Source organism: Saccopteryx leptura, chromosome 10, assembly GCF_036850995.1.
Source record: "Saccopteryx leptura isolate mSacLep1 chromosome 10, mSacLep1_pri_phased_curated, whole genome shotgun sequence".
Classification (NCBI taxonomy): Eukaryota; Metazoa; Chordata; class Mammalia; order Chiroptera; family Emballonuridae; genus Saccopteryx; species Saccopteryx leptura.
The window spans coordinates 74,857,014-74,878,920 of record NC_089512.1 but is presented as its reverse complement, the minus strand read 5'-3'; the positions used below and the strand labels follow the sequence as shown (position 1 = coordinate 74,878,920).

The 21,907-nt window shown below is 39.2% G+C and overlaps 1 protein-coding gene across 3 annotated transcripts in view; it reads right to left on the bottom strand.

Annotated features, from left to right (window-relative positions):
• LOC136382094 (cadherin-related family member 3-like) overlaps positions 1–21,907 on the bottom strand; it is a 112,833-nt gene that overhangs the window by 17,269 nt on the left and 73,657 nt on the right. For all 3 annotated transcript variants that reach the window (XR_010747193.1, XM_066350986.1, XM_066350987.1), the window contains exons 11-12: positions 17,926–18,024; positions 14,101–14,333 (exon numbers count right to left, since the gene is read on the bottom strand). Coding sequence is in view for 2 of the 3 variants with exons in the window: in XM_066350986.1 (XP_066207083.1) it covers positions 14,101–14,333; positions 17,926–18,024 (332 nt within the window). In the remaining variant the exon portion in view is untranslated. The remainder of the gene's footprint in view (positions 1–14,100; positions 14,334–17,925; positions 18,025–21,907) is intronic.

Sequence of the window (21,907 nt, the reverse complement as noted above, 5' to 3'; positions counted from 1 at the left end):
TGTAAACTTTTGGAATATGTGGTCTATATCTTTGAAGTATGTCATTGGTATTTTAATTGGTATTGCATTGAATTTATAGATTGTTTTGGGTAAAATAGACATTTTAATGATGTTTATTCTTCCTAACCATGAGCACGGTATATGCTTCCACTTGTTTGTATCTTCCTTGATTTCTTTTATCAATGCTTTGTAATTTTCTGAGTACAAATCTTTAGTCTCCTTGGTTAAGTTTACTCCTAGGTACTTTATTTTTTTGGTTGTAATTGTGAAGGAGATTGTTTCCTTAATTTCTCTTTCTGACTGTTCATTGTTGGCGTATAAAAATGCCTCTGGTTTCTGAGTATTGATTTTATATCCTGCCACTTTGCTGAATTCATTTATCAGGTCCAGTAGCTTTTTGATTGAGACTTTAGGGTTTTCTATATATTAATACAATATCATATCATCTGCAAATAATGATAGTTTTACTTCTTCTTTTCCAACTTGAATGCCTTTTATTTCTTCTTCTTGTCTGATTGCTGTGGCCAGGACTTCCAGGACCATGTTAAATAAGAGTGGTGAAAGGGGGCACCCCTGCCTTGTTCCTGATCTTAAGGGGATTGCTTTTAATTTTTGCCCATTGAGTATGATGTTGGCTGTGGGTTTCTCATAGATGGCTTTTATCATGTTGAGGTATGTTTCCTGTTTTCCCACTTTGCTGAGAGTTTTGATCATGAATGGGTGCTGGATTTTATCAAATGCTTTTTCTGCATCTATTGAAATTATCATATGGTTTTTCTCCTTCTTTTTGTTTATGTGATGAATCACATTGATTGATTTACGAATATTGTAATAGCCTTGCCTCCCCAGAATAAATCCCATTTGATCATGGTGTATGATTTTTTTCCATATATTGTTGGATCCGGTTTGCTAATATTTTGTTGAGGATTTTAGCATCTATATTCATCAGAGATATTGGCCTATAATTTTCTTTCTTTGTGTTGTCTTTGCCTGGTTTTGGAATCAGAATTATGCTTGTCTCATAAAAGGAGCTTGGAAGTCTTCCTTCCTCTTGAATTTTTTGAAATAGTTTGAGAAGGATAGGAGTTAGTTCTTCTTTGAATATTTGGTAGAATTCTGTTGTGAAGCCATCGGGCCCCAGACTTTTCTTTGTTGGGAGTTTTTTGATAATTGTTTCTATCTCATTTGTTGTAATCAGTCTGTTTACGTTTTCTGATTCTTCCAGATTGATTTTTGGAAGATTGTATGTTTCAAGGAATTTGTCGAGGAGTGACGTCACGGAAATGGCACCGTGAGCAGCGCATACGACAGATCTCCCCAAAATCTCAACAAATTTATCAACTAGAAACAGAAAAATTTATGCTCGGAGCATTCCAGAGTTCCACACACACTGAAGGCGAAAGGGCTGTTATCACTTGAATCTGAGAGACGGGATAGAGCTGAGGGTGTGGAGGAAGCTAACTACCACACGGACGTTCATTCAAGCCGAGGAGGGAGTGTGCCTGTGGTGAGTCAACCCATGCGTGCAACTGCCTGCCCACACTCGGGGAGGAACAGCCTGAGCGCTGCGAGCAGCCGCCGGCATGCCGTGAGAAACCGCGCGCGCCACCGTGCCGTGGTCCGGTCACAGAGCGAGCTCCCTTGCGCCGCGAGCGTCCCCAGCGGCCTGCACACTGCGAGCGAGCGTCCCCAGCCACCGGCGTGCCCAGAGCACCCCATTTGCTAGCGTGCCCTGAATGTCCCACTCACCCATGAGCCCAGAGCACCCCACTCACCCGCACACCCAGAGTGCCCCATTCTCCTGCGTGCCCAGTGCAACCCAGCCGCCAGCGGCAAAGCAAGCAGGAAGGGCGCCAAAGCTATCTTCCCTATTCCGGAGCTTCTCTCCGTGGGCGGGGCACCTCACCCAGCCATTCAAGCTAACAATCAAGCGTTGGGGGAGGGGCGCGCGGGCAGCGTGAAATACTTTCTGGAGCACAGATTCGGATCCAATCACTGAAATTAGCTTAACCCACGAAATCTGCGCACCCACGGGGCTCTAATTGATAAGATCTCTCTCAGTTCAGCGATCCAAGACAAGAGGCGTGATATTTTTTAGTGCCTCTCTCTAAAGGGGCAGGGGAAACTTCTGATTGACAGAGCCTTCATATTCAGGGATATACGCTAACAAGAGGGACTTGGCAGATGTTAAGATCTATACAGCAAGCAGCGACTAGTGCCTCTTCTTCCCAGCCAAAACAGGCTACAAAGTGTGGAAAGCCTGGGTTGAGTGGTCCAACTGAATGCTAGGCGCTGAACAGGCCTAGAGGCTTATTGAAAGTCACCTTGACAACAATTGGCTCCCAGCCCCGCCTGATTACGCTGGAGGCTCTGACTGCCAGAGCCTTACCCAGAGCCTTGCGCTGAGTGGGGATAGAGTGGGGATTTCCCAGCTCTTTGAGCCTCTTACTCCCCAGGCAGAAGCAGTGGCAGCCTCATAGCTGGATCACCAGGCTGCTAATTCAGGAAATGGAGACTAGGAGAGAGGCTCTGGGAAAGCAAACTCTCTCATTGTTGGACCCTGCAAATGCCAACAAGCCTTGACTACCAACGAGACTAAAGCCAATTATATGACATTGCCATAGAAACCCATCAACTGAAAATTCCTACCTAAGCGTGACACAGGGGCAGAGCCTGGGGTACAGAGTCACTGACCAGGAAGAGGGAGAGAAAAGAAAAAGGAAGAAGTTAACCTCTCAAAATCAAGAAAAATCCACAGACTTTATAACTTGTTCCACGATTTTTTTGTTGTTGTTTGTTTCTTCTATCTTATTGCCTTTATTATTATTATTACTATTTTGTCCACCTCGGTCTTTTTATACTCTGCCCATCTTATTCTTCCCTTGTCTTGAACTACACTACCCATGAGTGTTACATTTCATTTCTTTTCTTCGTCCTTACTCTCCTTTAGGGTTACACTCCAAAACCCTTAACTCTCACTCTCTCCCCTTTTGTTTTTTTTCTTTTCCTTTTTTTCTTCCTTTGTTTTTCTCTTTTTCTTATTTCTCCCTTTCTATTTGTTTCTTCTTTTCTCCTTTTACTTTTCTCCCATTCAATCCTCAATCATGAACAAATTATTTAATTTGGGACTCAAGGTTTTTGGGGGGTTTTTTTGCTTTTGTTTTGGGGTTTTTTTGTTTGTTTTTGTGGCATTTTGGGTACTTTTTACTTTGCTTTTTAACTCATTAGCATTCCTCCCAACCCAAGGTCTCCATTGTATTTAGTCTTTGCTCCACTTAATACAACAGACTTTTACTTATTTTTTTATTTTTTTTCTTCTTTAATTATTATTTTTTTCTCCTTTTTTCTGTTTCCCTCTTATCCCTCTCATTATATCTCTTAGTCGACCATCACTTAAAAGAAAATCATTTTATACTTGTCTAAGGTTTTCTCCTTTTTTTGCATTTAGTAGGTCCCTACTCCCTTTTTTGCCCCTTGAACTCTTCACCCCAAATCAGGCCCTATGTTATAGGCAGTTTTTGTTCCATTTAGGATAATATAATTCACAGGTCATCACGATATTTCCCTAAGGAGGGGAGAGGAGGGGAAGAGAAGAAAGAAAAAAGGGGGAAATAATAAATTATTACTGGTTTTTTTTTGTGGGGTGTTTTTCTTTTTTCCTTTTTTTTTCTTTTTTCCTTTTTTTTTTCTTTTCCCAAAAAAAAATTTTTTTTTTACTTTTTATTCTTTATTAATTCTAATTAGTGCTATCAACAAGACCACCCTCAGATGCCAATAAGAAAAAGGAAATCAAATATTATGGATACAAAAGATAGAGAGGTAACACAAATAGATGTGGAAAAATCTATGGAGAAAAAATTTAACATATTGGAAACCTTGGAGCTAAATAACAGAGAATTTAAAATAGAAATCCTAAAAATACTCAGAGATATACAAGAAAACACAGAAAGGCAATTTAGGGAGCTCAGAAAACAACTCAACGATCACAAAGAATATATTACCAAGGAAATTGAAACTATAAAAACAAATCAAACAGAAATGAAAAACTCAATTCATGAGCTGAAAAATGAGGTAACAAGCTTAGCTAATAGAACAGCCCAGATAGAAGGTAGAATTAGTGAAATAGAAGACAAGCAACTTGAGGCACAACAGAGAGAAGAAGAAAGAGACTCAAAAATTTTAAAAAATGAGAAAGCCCTACAGGAATTGTCTGACTCCATCAGAAAGAATAACATAAGAATAATAGGTATATCAGAGGGAGAAGAGAAAGAAAATGGAATGGAGAATATACTCAAACAAATAATAGACGAGAACTTCCCAAGCCTGTGGAAAGAACTAAAGCCTCAATTCAAGAAGCAAACAGAACACCGAGTTTTCTTAAACCCAACAAACCTGCTCCAAGGCACATCATAATGAAGATGGCACAAACCAATGACAAAGAAAAAATTCTCAAGGCAGCCAGGGAAAAGAAGAGTACAACACATAAAGGAAGGCCTATTAGATTATCATCAGATTTCTCAGCAGAAACTCTACAAGCTAGAAGAGAGTAGACCCCAATATTTAAAGCCCTGAAAGAGAGGAACTTTCAGCCAAGAATATTATACCCATCAAAGCTATCCTTCAAGTACGAAGGAGATACAAAAACATTCACAAATACAGAAAAGATGAGGAAATTTATCATCAGAAAGACCTACTCCAGGAAATACTAAAGGGGGTTTTCCAACCAGATTCAAAGAACAAAACAAAACAAAACCACAAGTAACAGCTCCACCAAGAACACAATAAAACCAAATTTATACTGTGACAACAAAAGATAAAAAGGAGGGGAGAGGATGGAGATTAACAGTAGCAAAGGACGATGAAGCGCAGAAATACTCATAAGATAGGGTACTACAATGAATATGGTAGGTACCCTTTTCATTACTTAATGGTAACCACCCTTGAAAAAAACACCACAAAAACACTTGACTTAAAAAAAGGTAGCAACAGAGGAAAGAAGTATGGAATACAAACAAACAAAAACAAATGATAGAAAAACAAAAGAGAAGAATCAAACAAGATACAAAACTAACAGAAAGCAATTTATAAAATGGCAATAGGGAACCCACAAGTGTCAATAATTACACTAAATTTAAATGGATTAAACTTACCAATAAAAAGACACAGAGTAGCAGAATGGATTAAAAAAGAAAATCCAACTGTATGCTGCATACAAGAAACACATCTAAGCAACAAGGATAAAAACAAATTCAAAGTGAAAGGCTGGAAAACAATACTCCAAGCAAACAACACCCCAAAAAAAGCAGGTGTAGCAATACTCATATCTAATAATGCTGACTACAAGACAGAAAAAGTACTCAGAGACAAATATGGTCATTTCATAATGATTAAGGGGACACTGAATCAAGAAGACATAACAATCCTTAATATATATGCACCAAACCAAGGAGCACCAAAATATATAAGACAGCTACTTATTGACCTTAAAACAAAAACTGACAAAAATACAATCATACTTGGTGACCTCAATACACCGCTGACGGCTCTAGATCGGTCATCTAAACAGAGAATCAACAAAGATATATTGGCCTTAAACAAAATACTAGAACACCTGGATATGATAGACATCTAAAGGACACTTCATCCCAAAGCGACAGAGTATACATTTTTCTCTAGTGTACATGGTACATTCTCAAGAATTGACCATATGTTGGGCCACAAAGACAATATCACCAAATTTAGAAAAATTGAAATTGTACCAAGCATATTCTCTAATCATAAAGCCTTGAAACTAGAATTCAACTGCAAAAAAGAGGGGGAAAAACCCACAAAAATGTGGAAACTAAACAACATACTTCTAAAAAATGAATGGGTCAAAGAAAAAATAAGCGCAGAGATCAAAAGATATATACAGACAAATGAAAATGACAATTCTTATATCAGAATCTCTGGGATACAGCAAAAACAGTAATAAGAGGAAAGTTCATATCACTTCAGGCCTATATGAACAAACAAGAGAGCCCAAGTAAACCACTTAACTTCACACCTTAAGGAACTAGAAAAAGAAGAACAAAGACAACCCAAAACCACCCAAAGAAAGGAGATAATAAAAATTAAAGCAGAAATAAACAAAATAGAGAACAGAAAAACTACAGAAAAAATCAATAAAACAAGGAGCTGGTTGCCCTGGCCGGTTGGCTCAGCGGTAGAGCGTCGGCCTAGCGTGCGGAGGACCCGGGTTCGATTCCCGGCCAGGGCACACAGGAGAAGCGCCCATTTGCTTCTCCACCCCTCCGCCGCACTTTCCTCTCTGCCTCTCTCTTCCCCTCCCGCAGCCAAGGCTCCATTGGAGCAAAGATGGCCCGGGCACTGGGGATGGCTCTGTGGCCTCTGCCCCAGGCGCTAGAGTGGCTCTGGTCGCAATATGGCAACGCCCCGGATGGGCAGAGCATCGCCCCCTGGTGGGCAGAGCGTCGCCCCATGGTGGGCGTGCCGGGTGGATCCCGGTCGGGTGCATGCGGGAGTCTGTCTGACTGTCTCTCCCCGTTTCCAGCTTCAGAAAAATGAAAAAAAAATAATAATAATAATAAAAATAAAAAAAAAACAAGGAGCTGGTTCTTTGAAAAGATCAACAAAATTGACAAACCCTTGGCAAGACTCGCCAAGGAAAAAAGGCACAGAACTCAAATAAATAAAATCAAAATTAAAGAGGAGAAATCACCACAGACATCATAGATATAAAGAATTATTGTAGAATACTCTGAAAAACTATATGCCACCAAATACAACAATCTAGAAGAAATGGATAAATTCCTAGAACAATACAACCTTCCTAGACTGAGTCATGAAGAAGCAGAAAGCCTAAACAGACCAATCAGCAGGGAGGAAATAGAAAAAACTATTAAAAACCTCCCCAAAAATAAAAGTCCAGGCCCAGACGGTTATACTAGTGAATTCTATCAAACATTCAAAGAAGACTTGGTTCCTATTCTACTGAAAGTCTTCCAAAAAATTGAAGAAGAAGCAATACTTCCAAACACATTTTATGAGGCCAACATAACCCTCATACCGAAACCTGGCAAGGATGGCACAAAGAAAGAAAACTACAGACCAATATCTCTAATGAATACAGATGCTAAAATACTAAACAAAATACTGGCAAATCGAATACAACAACATATTAAAAAATAATACATCATGATCAAGTGGGATTCATCCCAGAATCTCAAGGATGGTTCAACATACGTAAAACGGTTAACGTAATACACCATATCAACAAAACAAAGAACAAAAACCACAAGATCTTATCAATAGATGCAGAAAAGGCTTTTGATAAAATACAACACAATTTTATGTTTAAGACTCTCAACAAAATGGGTATAGAAGGAAAATATCTCAACATGATAAAGGCCATATATGATAAACCCTCAGCCAACATCATATTAAATGGCATAAAACTGAGGACTTTCCACCTTAAATCAGGAACAAGACAGGGTTGTCCACTCTCTCCACTCTTATTTAACGTGGTACTAGAAGTTCTGGCCAGAGCAATCAGAGAAGAGAAAGAAATAAAAGGCATCCATATTGGAAAAGAAGAAGTAAAGGTATCACTTTTTGCTGATGATATGATCCTATACATCGAAAACCCGAAGGACTCCACAAAAAGATTACTAGAAACAATAAACCAATACAGTAAGGTCGCAGGATACAAATTTAACATACAAAAGTCCATAGCCTTTCTATATGCCAACAATGAAATATTAGAAAATGAACTCAAAAAAATAATCCCCTTCACAATTGCAACAAAAAAAATAAAATACCTAGGAATAAACATAACAAAGAATGTAAAGGACCTATATAATGAAAACTACAAAGCATTGTTAAGAGAAATAGAAAAAGACACAATGAGATGGAAAAATATTCCTTGTTCTTGGATAGGAAGAATAAATATAATTAAAATGGCCATATTACCCAAAGCAATATATAAATTTAATGCAATTCCCATCAAAATTCCTATGAGATTTTTTAGAGAAATGGAACAAAAAATCATCAGATTTATATGGAACTATAAAAAACCCCGAATAGCCAAAGCAATCCTAAGGAAAAAGAATGAAGCTGGGGGTATTACAATACCTGACTTTAAACTATATTATAGGGCCACGATAATCAAAACAGCATGGTATTGGCAGAAAAAATAGACACTCAGACCAATGGAACAGAATAGAAAGTCCAGAAATAAAACCACATATATATGGTCAAATAATCTTTGATAAAGGAGCCAACAACACACAATGGAAAAAAGAAAGCCTCTTCAACAAATGGTGTTGGGAAAACTGGAAAGCCACATGCAAAAGAATGAAACTCGACTACAGCTTGTCCCCGTGTACTAAAATTAATTCAAAATGGATCAAAGACCTAAATATAAGACCTGAAACAATAAAGTACATAGAAGAAAACATAGGTACTAAACTCATGGACCTGGGATTTAAAGAACATTTTATGAACTTGACTCCAATGGCAAGAGAAGTGAAGGCAAAGATAAATGAATGGGACTACATCAGAATAAAAAGTTTTTGCTCAGCAAGAGAAACTGATATCAAAATAAACAGACAGCCAACTAAATGGGAAATGTTATTTTCAAAGAACAGCTCAGATAAGGGCCTAATATCCAAAATATACAAAGAACTCATAAAACTCAACAACAAACAAACAAACAAACAATCCAATAAAAAAAATGGGAAGAGGACATGAACAGACACTTCTCCCAGGAAGAAATACAAATGGCCAACAGATATATGAAAAGATGCTCATCTTCATTAGTTATTAGAGAAATGCAAATCAAAACTACAATGAGATACCACCTCACACCTGTTAGATTAGCTATTATCAACAAGACGGGTAATAGCAAATGTTGGAGAGGCTGTGGAGAAAAGGGAACTCTCATCCACTGTTGGTGGGACTGTAAAGTAGTACAACCATTATGGAGGAAAGTATGGTGGTTCCTCAGAAAACTGAAAATAGAACTACCTTATACCCAGCAATCCCTCTACTGGGTATATACCCCAAAACCTCAGAAACATTGATACGTAAAGACACATGTAGCCCCATATTCATTGCAGCACTGTTCACAGTGGCCAAGACATGGAAACAACCAAAAAGCCCTTCAATAGAAGACTGGATAAAGAAGATGTGGTACATATACACTATGGAATACTACTCAGCCAAAAGAAATGATGACATCAGATCATTTACAGCAAAATGGTGGGATCTTGATAACATTATAAGGAGTGAAATAAGTAAATAAAAAAAAAAAAACAAGAACTACATGATTCCATACATTGGTGGAACATAAAAACAAGACTAAGAGACATGGACAAGAGTGTGGTGGTTACCAGGGGTGGGGGTAGGGAGGACGTGGGAGGGAAGGAGGAAGAGGGTTAAGGGGAGGGGGAGGGGCACAAAGAAAACTAGATAGAGGGTGATAGAGGACAATCTGACTCTGGGCGAGGGGTATGCAACATAATTTTTTTTTTTTTTGTATTTTTCTGAAGCTGGAAACGGGGAGAAACAGTCAGACAGACTCCCGCATGCGCCCGACCGGAATCCACCCGGCATGCCCACCAGGGGGCGATGCTCTGCCCCTCCAGGGCGGTTGCTCTGTTGCAACCAGAGCCACTCCAGCGCCTGGGGCAGAGGCCAAGGAACCATCCCCAGCGCCTGGGCCATCTTTGCTCCAATGGATCCTTGCTGCGGGAGGGGAAGAGACAGAGAGGAAGGAGAGGGGAAGGAGTGGAGAAGCAGATGGGCGCCTCTCCTGTGTGCCCTGGCAGGGAATCGAACCCGGGACTTCTGCACGCCAGGCCGACGCTCCAACACTGAGCCAACCGGCCAGGGCCCTGCAACATAATTTAATGACAAGATAACCTAGACATGTTTTCTTTGAATATATGTACCCTGATTTATTAATATTATCCCATTAACATTAATAAAAATTTATTTTAAAAAAAAAGTAATTTGTCCATTTCATATAGGTTGTCTAGTTTTTGGCATACAGTTCTTCGTAGTATTTTCTTACAGTATTTTGTATTTCTGTTGTGTCAGTTGTTATTTCTCCTCTCTTATTTCTAATTTTATTTATTTGAGTCCTCTCTCTCTTTTTCTTGGTGAGTCTAGTTAAAGGTTCATCAATCTTGTTTACCTTTTCAAAGAACCAGCTCCTACTTTCATTGATCCTCTGTATTGTTTCTTTAGCCTCTATGTCATTTATTTCTGCTCTGACCTTTATTATTTCCTTCCTTCTACTACATTTGGGTTTTACTTGCTGTTCTTTTTCTAATTCTTTTAGATGCAGGGTTAAGTTTTTTATTTGAGCTTTTTCTAGCTTCTGAAAGTGTGCCTGTAGTGCTATGAACTTCCCTCTCAGTACTGCTTTTGCTGTGTCCCATAAATTTTGAGTTGTTGTATGCTCATTGTCATTCGTTTCTAGAAATTTTTTTATTTCTTCTTTGATCTCATTCTTAATCCATTCATTATTTAACAACCTGCTATTTAGTTTCCATGTGTTTGAGAATTTTTGAGCTTTTCTGTTGTGGTTCATTTCTAGTTTCATGCCATTGTGATCGAAGAAAGTGCTTGATATGATTTCAGTCTTCTTAAATTTGTTGAGAGCACTTTTGTGCCCTAACATGTGGTCTATCCTAGAGAATGTACCATGAGAACTTGAAAAGAATGTATATTCTGCTGCTTTAGGGTGAAAGGGTCTGAAGATATCTATTAAATCGAGTTGATTTAGTGTTTACAATAAGTCTGCTGTTTCTTTGTTAATTGTCTTTCTTGAGGATCTATCTAGTGATGTTAGTGGGGTATTGAAATCCCCTACTATTATAGTATTGCTGTTGATCTCGCCCTTTAAATCCATCAAAGTCTGCTTTATATATTTGGGTGCTCCTATATTAGGTGCATAGATATTTATAATAGTTATATCTTCCTGTTGGATTACTCCCTTTATCATTATGTAGTGGCCTTCTTTATCTCTTACTATATCCTTTGTTTTAAAGTCCAATTTGTCTGATATAAATATTGCTACCCCAGCTTTTTTTTCATTTCCATTTGCATGAAATTTTTTTTCCATCCTTTTACCTTCAATCTATGTGTATCTTTTGTTCTAAGGTTTGTCTCTTGTAGACAGCATATGTATGGGTCCTGTTTTCTTATCCACGCAGCTACCCTATGTCTTTTGATTGGATCATTTAATCCATTTACGTTTAAGGTTATTATTGATATGAAGTTGTTTATTGCCATTTTCTTCTTTAAGGGTGTATTCCTTTTTTGCTATATTCTTTTCCCACTTTGATCTGTTTATAACAGTCCCCTTAACATTTCCTGCAGCATTGGTTTGGTTGTAATGAATTCCTTGAGTTGTTTTTTGTCTGGGAAGCTTTTTATTTCTCCTTCGATTTAAAATGATAGCCTTGCTGGATAAAGTAGTCTTGGTTGTAGGTTCTTGTTCTGCATTACTTTGAATATTTCTTGCCATTCCCTTCTGGCCTCAAGTGTTTCTGTTGAGAAGTTGGATGTCATCCTTATGGGGGCTCCTTTGTAGGTGATAACTTTTTTTTCTCTTGCAGCTTTTAATATTTTCTCTTTATCGCTTAGCTTTGGTATTTTAATTATGATGTGTCTTGGTGTAGGTTTCTTTGGGTTTCTCTTTAATGGAGTCCTCTGTGCTTCTTGGACTTGTGAGAGTTTCTCTTGCATTAATTTAGGAAAGTTTTCAGCTATGATATGATTGAACAAATTCTCTATCCCTTGTTCTTTTTCTTCTTCTTCAGGAACCCCTATGATGCGGATGTTATTTCTCTTCATGTTGTCACAGAGCTCTCTAAGGGTTTCCTCTGACTTTTTTGAGTCTCTTTTCTCTTTTCTTCTCTGCTTTCATGCCTTCATTCCAGTTGTCCTCCAACTCGCTGATTCGATCCTCAGCTCTATCTATCCTGTTTTTAATTCCTTCCATTGTGGTCTTTATTTCTGATATTGTATTTGTCATCTCTGACTGATTCTTTTTTATACTTGCTATTTCTTTATTTAGGTGTTCATAATGACCATCCACTGTTCTAAGATCCCTAAGCATCCTTACAATCATTATTTTGAACTCCGCATCTGGAAGTTTGATTATTTCCATATCACTCAGTTCATCTTTTGAAGGTGTCTCTTGTGGTTTCATCTGGATTGCACTTCTTTGTTTTCTCATTGTTTTTGGGTTTTTTATTTGTAGAGTTGGTTGAGTCTATGCTTGGTGTTGTCTGTCTCCAGTTTTCAGTTATTTCTAGGTCTTCTTGGGGTGGTATCAGCTGTTATCTGTAATCCACTTTCGGATTTGGGCAGCTTTGGAGTCTTGATTTGTTTGTTTTCTTAACAGATGATAGTCTTTTTACTGATTTTACTGATCTCAGCAGGGGGCTTCCTTGAAACTGTATCCAGGAATGTGTTGGGTGTAACCTGAGACTCTGAAGGCCTCTTTAGCCAATTAATCTCTCTGGGGGCAGGGTGTTTTCTCAGCTTTAGTAGGGGGAGGTGTATCTCAGATCTCCATGGAGACCTGAGTTACTGCCCCTCCTCCCCACTTCTTGTTTTCAGCTGTGTCTTGTTGCACTGATTGGAGCTGGATAGATGTCCAGCGATCTCTGATCCGGAAGCAATTCAGCTCTGTTTTGTGAAAGGTTCAGTCCCTCCCCCAGCTATGGCCGCCTCCAGCACGGATGAGTCAGCTTTTTTAGTTCATCTCCTGCATTCCTAGCCCCTCACAGTCTGTCCCTCTCCCTGTCCTTTCCACTTGGGAGATAATCTGGTCTTTTCAACACCTCACTCTCTGGTCGCCAGGCAAGTGGCTGTGAGCAGTAGTTTCTCCCCTTTTCCCTTGTGTGAGATCCCCTCTGGGCTCTCAGCCTCCCCCCCCCCCTCCATTCCTGTAAGCAGGGGAGATTCAGGCGCTCCCTACCAGGTTTTTTGTGGCTTCTTCTTTGCTCCTTGCTTTTTGAGAGCTGTTCTTGTAGTTCAGAGTTGGTTTTTCATGTTGATTTTTCCTAAATTGATTTGTATTCCAGTTTGGTGGTGAGAGCTGGGCGTCTGTGAGTTTGCCTACTCCGCTGCCATCTTTTCAGTCCTGAAGTTGCTTTCTTTTTAATCTGCTTTCCCCACTTCTCATTTGTAGTAAGTGAATGATAATTGCAAGTGATATCATCTTATACTATTTTGGGAGCTCATAAATGTCTGCAAGAAAAACTGCTATAGATACCTAAGTATGGAGATCACTCTCATAGGTATTTTTCTGAGACAACCAAGCCACACAATTCTGCTCACATGACTGTAGTTCAGTCTCTGTGAAAGTCATTCTAATTGCTGATGTGAATGGGCCTCATGTTTTCTTCACAATGACACACTCAGGAAACCTAATCACCACATGTGCAGCAAGCCAGGGGTCTCTGTACAGTAGGAGGAAATGCACAGTAATCATCAGGGGATCTTAAAATTCTTCAATCCTATTTTTGTCTCTTTTCTAATGACAACACCCTATAGTTATTAATAACACATACCACATCATCAACATAGCAGTATTCATTCTTGATATCTTTTAAGTCCTTTGATGTCTCCAAAATAATTTAGATACCCACATACACTTTCCCCACGATGATGACCAATGAAAGAATGCACCTTGATTAACTACCTGCACTGTAAACATTACCTCCCAGTTAGAGACTGCCTAGGTTTGAGTGCAGTTCTACAAACCCTGAGTAACTTGAGGTAATTTTCCTTAACTCTGTGCCTGAATTTTCTCTTCTGTAAAGTGAAAATGATGATATTTCTTCCCATGAAGATTTAATGTGAAGATTAACTACATCAACATATAAAATGTATCAAGAACAAGAGCTTGCCCATGATAAATTCTAGATGTATATTTGCAATTACTACCATTTTTCAATCTCATGAGAATTACTGCTACTACTTGACCATTTTTCATTATTATTGTTTGACCATTTCAATGTTAATATATTAGAACTTAATAGATCTTTATTATATCCAAACCTGTAGCCCTCTACTTACCATGGTCATTGCTGTGCGAGGATGAAATTTGTCACAGTCCACCCCTTCTACAGTGAAGTTATACTGCTTTACAGTCTCATAGTCTGGCTGTGTGGCGAGCTCAATCATTCCAGAGAGAGGGTGAATCCAGAATCTTTGTATGACTTGAATGTCTCCATTGGTTATTTTGTATGTCACACAGTTTGGTGGGTGGTCTTCATCAATGGCAGTCACTCTTCCAACTTTGTAAAAAGCTGCCAGTAACATTTATTAAGGTTCATTCTTGCTACACAGATGCATGACTTTAAAAAGCTTAATAGGTCTTTGCCTTCAAAATGGTACCATATTTTCTCAAAGGATCAACCTGAACCCTTTTGGACAATGAAATGTGTTTGAAAACCCCAGCTCTACATGATGGAAGGAGGATTTATAGACAGTCTTCTTCCACTTTAAACCACATGGCATAAATCAAATTATATGAGTTAACAATAACTTCATAATATTAATAATTACTTACATGTATTGCATGCTTATTTTCTACCAGGCAATATGCTAAGATTAGCATCAGATAATGGTTAACAGTACAAACTCTGGAACCAGAGTGCCTGGGTTCCAAATCTCAGCTCTGCAACTTACTAGATGTAACTCATTGAAAAATTCTATAACCTCTCTGGGACTCATATTTCTTACCTGAAAATAAGGAATAATAACCATAGCTATTATATAGAGTTGTTGTGAGGATTAAGTAAATTTAAATATTAAATATATAAAGCATTTAGAATAATGTCTGGTATATAGTAAATGCTATGTATTTACACACATTATCTTTTTGAATATTCTCAATAACCTTATGATATATTTACTATTACTGTCCCCATTTTAAAGATAAAGAAAATATCATCCAATGGTCTTAAGTAACTACCCAAGGTCACAAAGCTAATAATGTTAGAGTCAGAATTCAAATCTGTATCTGTTGAATCTATAATCCACATTTTTAAAATCACTTTGCTATGATTTTAGTGTGTAGTTCCCTCAAATAAAGTTTTAGAAGAAAGATGAATGTGGCAAATTAATTGGATTAATAGGCTCATATTCTTTATCCTTCCCACTGTCATGCTTTTTGTCCTCCCATGTAACTTGTTTTGGCCAATGGGATATTAGCAAAACTGATGAGCGAGGCCTGAGAAGCACCCCTGCAGTTAGGCTTACCTTACTTTTTCCCCTCCCCCTCTGCCCCAGAACACATTCAGACTAGCCTGCTGCAAGACCAGACAGGAGCCAAATCCTCAGTGGCCTCAGAAGAAGCCAGGCTAGAGCAGCAAAAAGCCAGCCCAATGCCACAGCTTTGAGAAACCCCAGCCAAAACCAAAGAGACAGCTCTGTCACTTCTCAGACCCATGCGCTAAATAAGTATTTACTGTTGTATTACTCTAATTTGGGGGTGGGGTTAATACATCCCATACTTATAGTAGCAGATAGCAGGTATAACAAACTTACCCTTCAATCATTTCTCTGACTGATTATAAACTCCAGGCAGGTACCATACCTCCTCCATGTAGCGAATACTACCACACAATGACTAGTCTCAGCAACAGAGAACATTTCAGTTGCTGATAATAAAGACTAAAAACTTACAATAAAGAAACTATTTAATTGTGGGTGACAGGCTGTAAACTGACAAAGTCCTTACAGCCTAGGGCTTAGTTTAAGAATTAGCTCTTCCCCACACTCTTGGCTGTTGCATTGTGGAGGGTCATGGAAATCTTTCAATTCTAATGAAGGTTATGGGTCTTTTATTTAGGGACCCTTGAAGCCAATGCTCAGATCTTCTGTTTCATAATTTTAATTTATCAGCTAGAATATAATTAGAAAATTGTGAACTATTTAACTTCTGCCAAAGGACCCACTACAAAGCTCCTTTAATAAAACTCCCTAGAGCTAGAAGACTACTTTAGGCCTGGGAAAATACAAAGAGAGGAAAGTAGTTAAGGCACTGAGACTCTATCAACAAAAGATTACCCAGAAATCAACATTGAGTACTTCTGAGATGACAGCAAAATTCTGTGGAGGGAGCAGGATCTTGTTTATATGTAATTTTTCTGGAATTGTCTGGTCATAAATTGTAAGACTTAACTATGTTATGTTCCAGAACTAGAATAAAAGTACTAGATGTGCACTTATTTTACAGAGAGTTTTAAGGATTTGTCCAAAACTGCATAGTTAGGCCAACAAAGAACTGAAATCCAAATACATGGGTTTTTGCTTCCTAGTCTCTCCTCAAAACAATTGTCTAATCAGTGTAGTCTGTCAAGGAAATAACCTGGCTCAATGTAGTGGGTTTTACTTGATAATGTATTGGCAAATGATTAGCAACCAATTCTCTGAAGAAAAAAAAAAGAATGTGTGTGTGTGTGTGTGTGTGTGTGTGTGTGTGTGTGAATATGTCCATACAATACATAAGCTTATTATAAATTTTATTGATATAAAAAATACATAGCATAAAATTGTAAAAATAATAATAAAATGCATAGTATTTTTTATTGTGACTTTCTATATATACGATTCCCACAGAATACTTTCATTGATCTTTGCCTAACTCCCCTGTCCATACACATACTACGATTGTAATTGACAAATGATAGTAGTTCCAACATGAATGTTAACTAATGTTTTCTTTATGTTAAAGCAGAAGGTGAAAGAGAAACACTGTCAGAGTTTCACTAGTTTATCGATGATGCAAATGAGTTCTTTGCTGAATTGAGTTTTTGATTACCAGAAGAATATTTTGCAATCAACAATTCAAATGCTATAGAGGTGTTTACCTGAAACCTATGTATTCTTATTGACCAATGTCACCCCATTAAATGTAATTTCTAATTAAAAGAATAAGAAAAAAATTAAGCCCTGATATGCAGTTTTTGCCTATTTCCATGGTGTAAATACCCTCACTATTGCCAATATTGACCTATCAACATAATAATAATAAATTGGGAAGAGTGGTGCAATAGTAAACCTTCACATATACAGAATTTCACCATGCAGATTAAATAGATATAAACAACCTCGAGGCTATAGATAATAGCAAAATATTGTAACATAATTAAGAAGAGCTGAATTTTTTTAGTATTAATTTTATTTTAATATAATTTATATAACTAAATTTATATAAATGAAGTTTTAATGACAGTAATAATCAGTTTATAAAATTCTTAAAAATTGAATAATTGTCTTTTGTGAGCAAGTATGATTTAACTTCAGCACACAATCGGTTTCATCCATCCCTTGAAGTATTCAAGCTAACCCTGGAGGACCCACCACCCAGAGATGCTGAGAAAGGGATATGCTGGATGACAGAAGATATAAGCATTATCTCTGCTATCCCTTTCAAATCTAACGTTCCAGGGTTTTTGCTAAAAAACAAGTTCTAATTCATTTCTAACTCATGACTCAAAAAGAATCCTGACCAGGATTTTTCTCTGGACCTGATATCTGACCTCAGATGTTCACAGGATATAAATTGATTGGACAATGGCCACATTGTCCCTGCAATCTTTACATTGGACCTAATTCAGAGGCAAGAGAAAACAGAAATGAAACAAAATTTTTATCCTGTCAATTTGTCCATTACAAAAAATCTGAGCTCTGACATCAAATTGCAAGAAGGCCTTTGGGCAACCATCAGGATGATACACTGAAGTCGTTGCCAACAGCAATAAATTCTCTGGAGGTCTGGAGCCCCACATTGTTCCCTCTCTTGCTTATGTTTTGTCATCTTTCCCTTGGTACTCCTTTGAGATTGATCGGAGTTTCTTGTGCTTCAACACCGTGGAGAGGGGGATCTCTTACCTCCTGATGTTTCCGGGACAGAGAATGAGTAGTGCGCAGCTTTAAACACAGGGCTGAAATCATTGGCCGGAGCAACCTGTACAATGATCGTCACAGTCACTGTGAAATTGAACAGTGAATAAATGTTTTGTTGTGCTGGTGGTTTTAGTCTACAAACAAGCTAAATGTGCTCCCAGGAGCAGGCTTGCTAGAGGATTTTGAAACTTCAATGGGATTCTCTCTGGTCCCAAATAATCCCTGTTTCCAGACTCTGCATTCTCAAGGAACACAAATTAATTCTAGCCAAACAACTAGTCAAAGATATATAATGTCATATATCTTTGCCATATTTTATTTTATACAGTAGTGATATATGTGTGTATATGTCCTATATAGCACATATAAATAAATAGACGTATATTTTACAAAAGAAAGTTTACTGTATTTTTCAGAAGTACAATCTCTTCCATTAGAGTGTTTCTTGGGATGTCATTCTCAACCCTGCATGACATTCTATATTTTGTTTTTATTGTATATCTGAGGATGTGAAATGGAAAGAGACTCAGAAAATGCATGTTCAAGGATTGGCTTTGACACGTACCCTATTGTTTTGAACTAGCTTAACTCCTCAGTGGCCCCACTTCTTCAACAATAAAAAGGGAAAAACATCAGTTTCAATCTCCCACTTCACAGTGTATGTGTGAGGACAAAATGGGATTCTGCCCAAGAAAGCTTGCTTACACTATAAAAAGTTAAGTAAGAAGTGGTGAATATCTGTATCTTTTACTAATCTCATCCAGATGTTTGTATAGAGTGTGTCATAGAAAAAGAATTTTATATTTCAGACCAACAAACTCAAACTAGAATATTAGAAAATTGTCAGCCGGTTGGCTCAGCGGTAGAGCGTCGGCCTAGTGTGCGGAGGACCCGGGTTCGATTCCCGGCCAGGGCACACAGGAGAAGCGCCCATTTGCTTCTCCACCCCTCCGCCGCGCTTTCCTCTCTGTCTCTCTCTTCCCCTCCTGCAGCCGAGGCTCCATTGGAGCAAAGATGGCCCGGGCGCTGGGCATGGCTCTGTGGCCTCTGCCTCAGGTGCTAGAGTGGCTCTGGTCGCAACATGGCGACGCCCAGGATGGGCAGAGCATCGCCCCCTGGTGGGCAGAGCGTCGCCCCTGGTGGGCGTGCCGGGTGGATCCCGGTCGGGCGCATGCGGGAGTCTGTCTGACTGTCTCTCCCTGTTTCCAGCTTCAGAAAAATGAAAAAAACAAAAAAAAAAACAAAAACAAAAAAAAAGAAAATTGTCAAAAAAAGAAACTTCATGATCAAACATAAAAACAAACAAATTACAAAGAAGAAATAAATATTTTGTAATAAAAATGAAATAATAATTAACATTTACTAGACAAGTCATTAGTAGTTTTTTGTCTGCATTTTACAGATGAGGTAAGTGAGTTTCTCAGAGTTAAGTGTTTTACTAGGTAACACACAGACAAGTTGCAGAGTAGGTATGGGAATTAGTTGTGCCTGCCCACATCTCCTACAGTATCTCCTCTGAAATGTTTAATATGTCAAATGCAAAATGTTGAGTTAAATAAAGATTAAAAGATTTCTTTATGGCAAGACTCCATGAGGTTTCTGCATGATATTATGTATTTTGAATCTCTGGGTATGCATTACTATCTACACTTATTTGACCATGAAATTCTTCTTTAGTAGACTATCTTGTAGAAATCATGTTCTGAAGAACACTTGTATATTATATCTCCTGAAAATATATGCCACATATGTCAAACATGAAAACTTATTTGGGGAACCTTCACTGCACAGAATCTATGGCATTTTTTATATTTTGGTATATAGTATTATTTTTTTTTTCTAGGAACAGGGTCTGTACTTTTTTTTTTTTTTTTTTTTTTTTTTATTTATTTATTTTTTTCTGAAGCTGAAAACAGGGAGAGACAGTCAGACAGACTCCCGCATGCGCCCAACCGGGATCCACCCGGCACGCCCACCAGGGGCGGTGCTCTGCCCCCCAGGGGGCGATGCTCTGCCCATCCTGGGCGTCGCCATATTGCGACCAGAGCCACTCTAGCGCCTGAGGCAGAGGCCACAGAGCAATCCCCAGCGCCCGGGCCATCTTTTGCTCCAATGGAGCCTTGGCTGCGGGAGGGGAAGAGAGAGACAGAGAGGAAAGCGCGGCGGAGGGGTGGAGAAGCAAATGGGCGCTTCTCCTATGTGCCCTGGCCGGGAATCGAACCCGGGTCCTACGCACGCTAGGCCGACGCTCTACCGCTGAGCCAACCGGCCAGGGCCAGTGTCTGTACTTTTCATCAGCATTTCAAATATATCTATGACCCCAGGAAAAGTTAGAAAGCATTGTTTCACAGAGACAGATGATTTATGTGAAAGCTTGTATGTTTCCTTCAGTAAATCCCATTCAGATTCTACAAGAGCAGGTGCCGTTCCCAGTTCTGCTATACTATGGTTTTTATTGCATCCATAAATACTCAAAATTGTGCTAATTGAGGTGACGTCACAGAAATGGCACTGTGAGGGGTGCTCCCGATATCTCCCCCTGAAATTTCAACAAATTCAATAACTAGAGACAGAGAAACAATCTCAGGAGCATCTGAAATATACACACACCAGACAAAGGTACGACTGGGCAAAAAGGTGGTTGAATATATAATCCACTCTGAAGGAAATAAGATGGAAAACGGGAGTATTCCACTTTCCTCACTGACCTGAGGAAGGGCCACTTTTGCCTGGAACCAAGAGAAATGAAGGATTTTGGGAAGAGGGAAGAAGCTGGGCTAGGGCAGATGATCAAGCAGAGGAGAGAGCATGCCGGCTCAGCCCGAGATCACGGATGGGGGATGAGCATGGGCGGCAGACTCTAATGCAGGTGGCTGGAGCAGGTTGCCCACAGAGGCCAGCACCAAAGTGGCTTTGGGCTTTGTGTGGTTCTGGTCTGCAGTTGCGGGAGGTCTGTGAGTGGCTCTTTCTGGTGCCTCTGGCATGGCGCACCATGTTCCTGGGTGGAGGGGCTAGGCCCGAGATTGTCAGCAGTGGACTTCTGCATGGGCTGTAGCTGGTATTTCTGTGTGGTCCCAGCTGCCAGACCAACAGCACGGGAAGTACACAAGGGCCAAGATCCCTAGGCCTGGACCTATCCAGGAGGGCACCTCCACATGCCGACATAGGTCACAAAGCGCATTCCTGCAGAGCAGAACTCCAAGTGCACTGCAGGAGTCATGGGAGCTGGGCTGTGGGCTTCCAAACAGGGAACAAAGAAAAAAAGCCTGTGGAAATTAGACCTGCAGAGCACTGAGGCAAAGTAGATATGCCCAGGGGCCCTTAGAAAGGTGCCTGATCAGCAGTCGGCTCCCTGCCCTGCCTGCTTTTGCTGGCGGCTCTGCTTGGCACAGCCTTAACCAGAACTGTGCTTTGAGCAGTGCTGGAGGAAGGACTCGGCAGCTTTTAGAGCCTCTTGTTCTGCAAGCAGTGGCTGAGGCAACCTCACAGCTGAGTCCCCAGGCTGCTGGCTCAGGAGGGAGAGATGTGGGGAGAGGCACCTGGAAAACTAACACTCCCATTGTCGGAGCCTGCAAACCCTAACAAGCCCTGCCTACAAACAGGATTGAGGCCCAGCCTACATCATCGCCATAGCAACACATCAGCAAATCTCTACTCCACTGTAGTACAGTGCCACTGGCTAAAAAGCAAAAAAGAAAAAAATAAGAAGCTACCTCTCAAAACCAGAAAAAAACTACATTTTTTTATAACTTTTTTAAATTTTTCTCTTGTTTTTTTTTATCTTTTTTTCCCCAGTTTGGTCATTTTATCTTCTTTCCATCTTATTCTTTCCTTTTCATTTTGAACTTCATAATCCATAGGTGTTACATTTTTCATTCTTGTTTTTTTATGAGGGTTATATTTCAGAAATCTTAACCTTTTCTTTCTTCTTTTATCTTTTTTCTCTTTTACTTTTCCTCTCATTTGG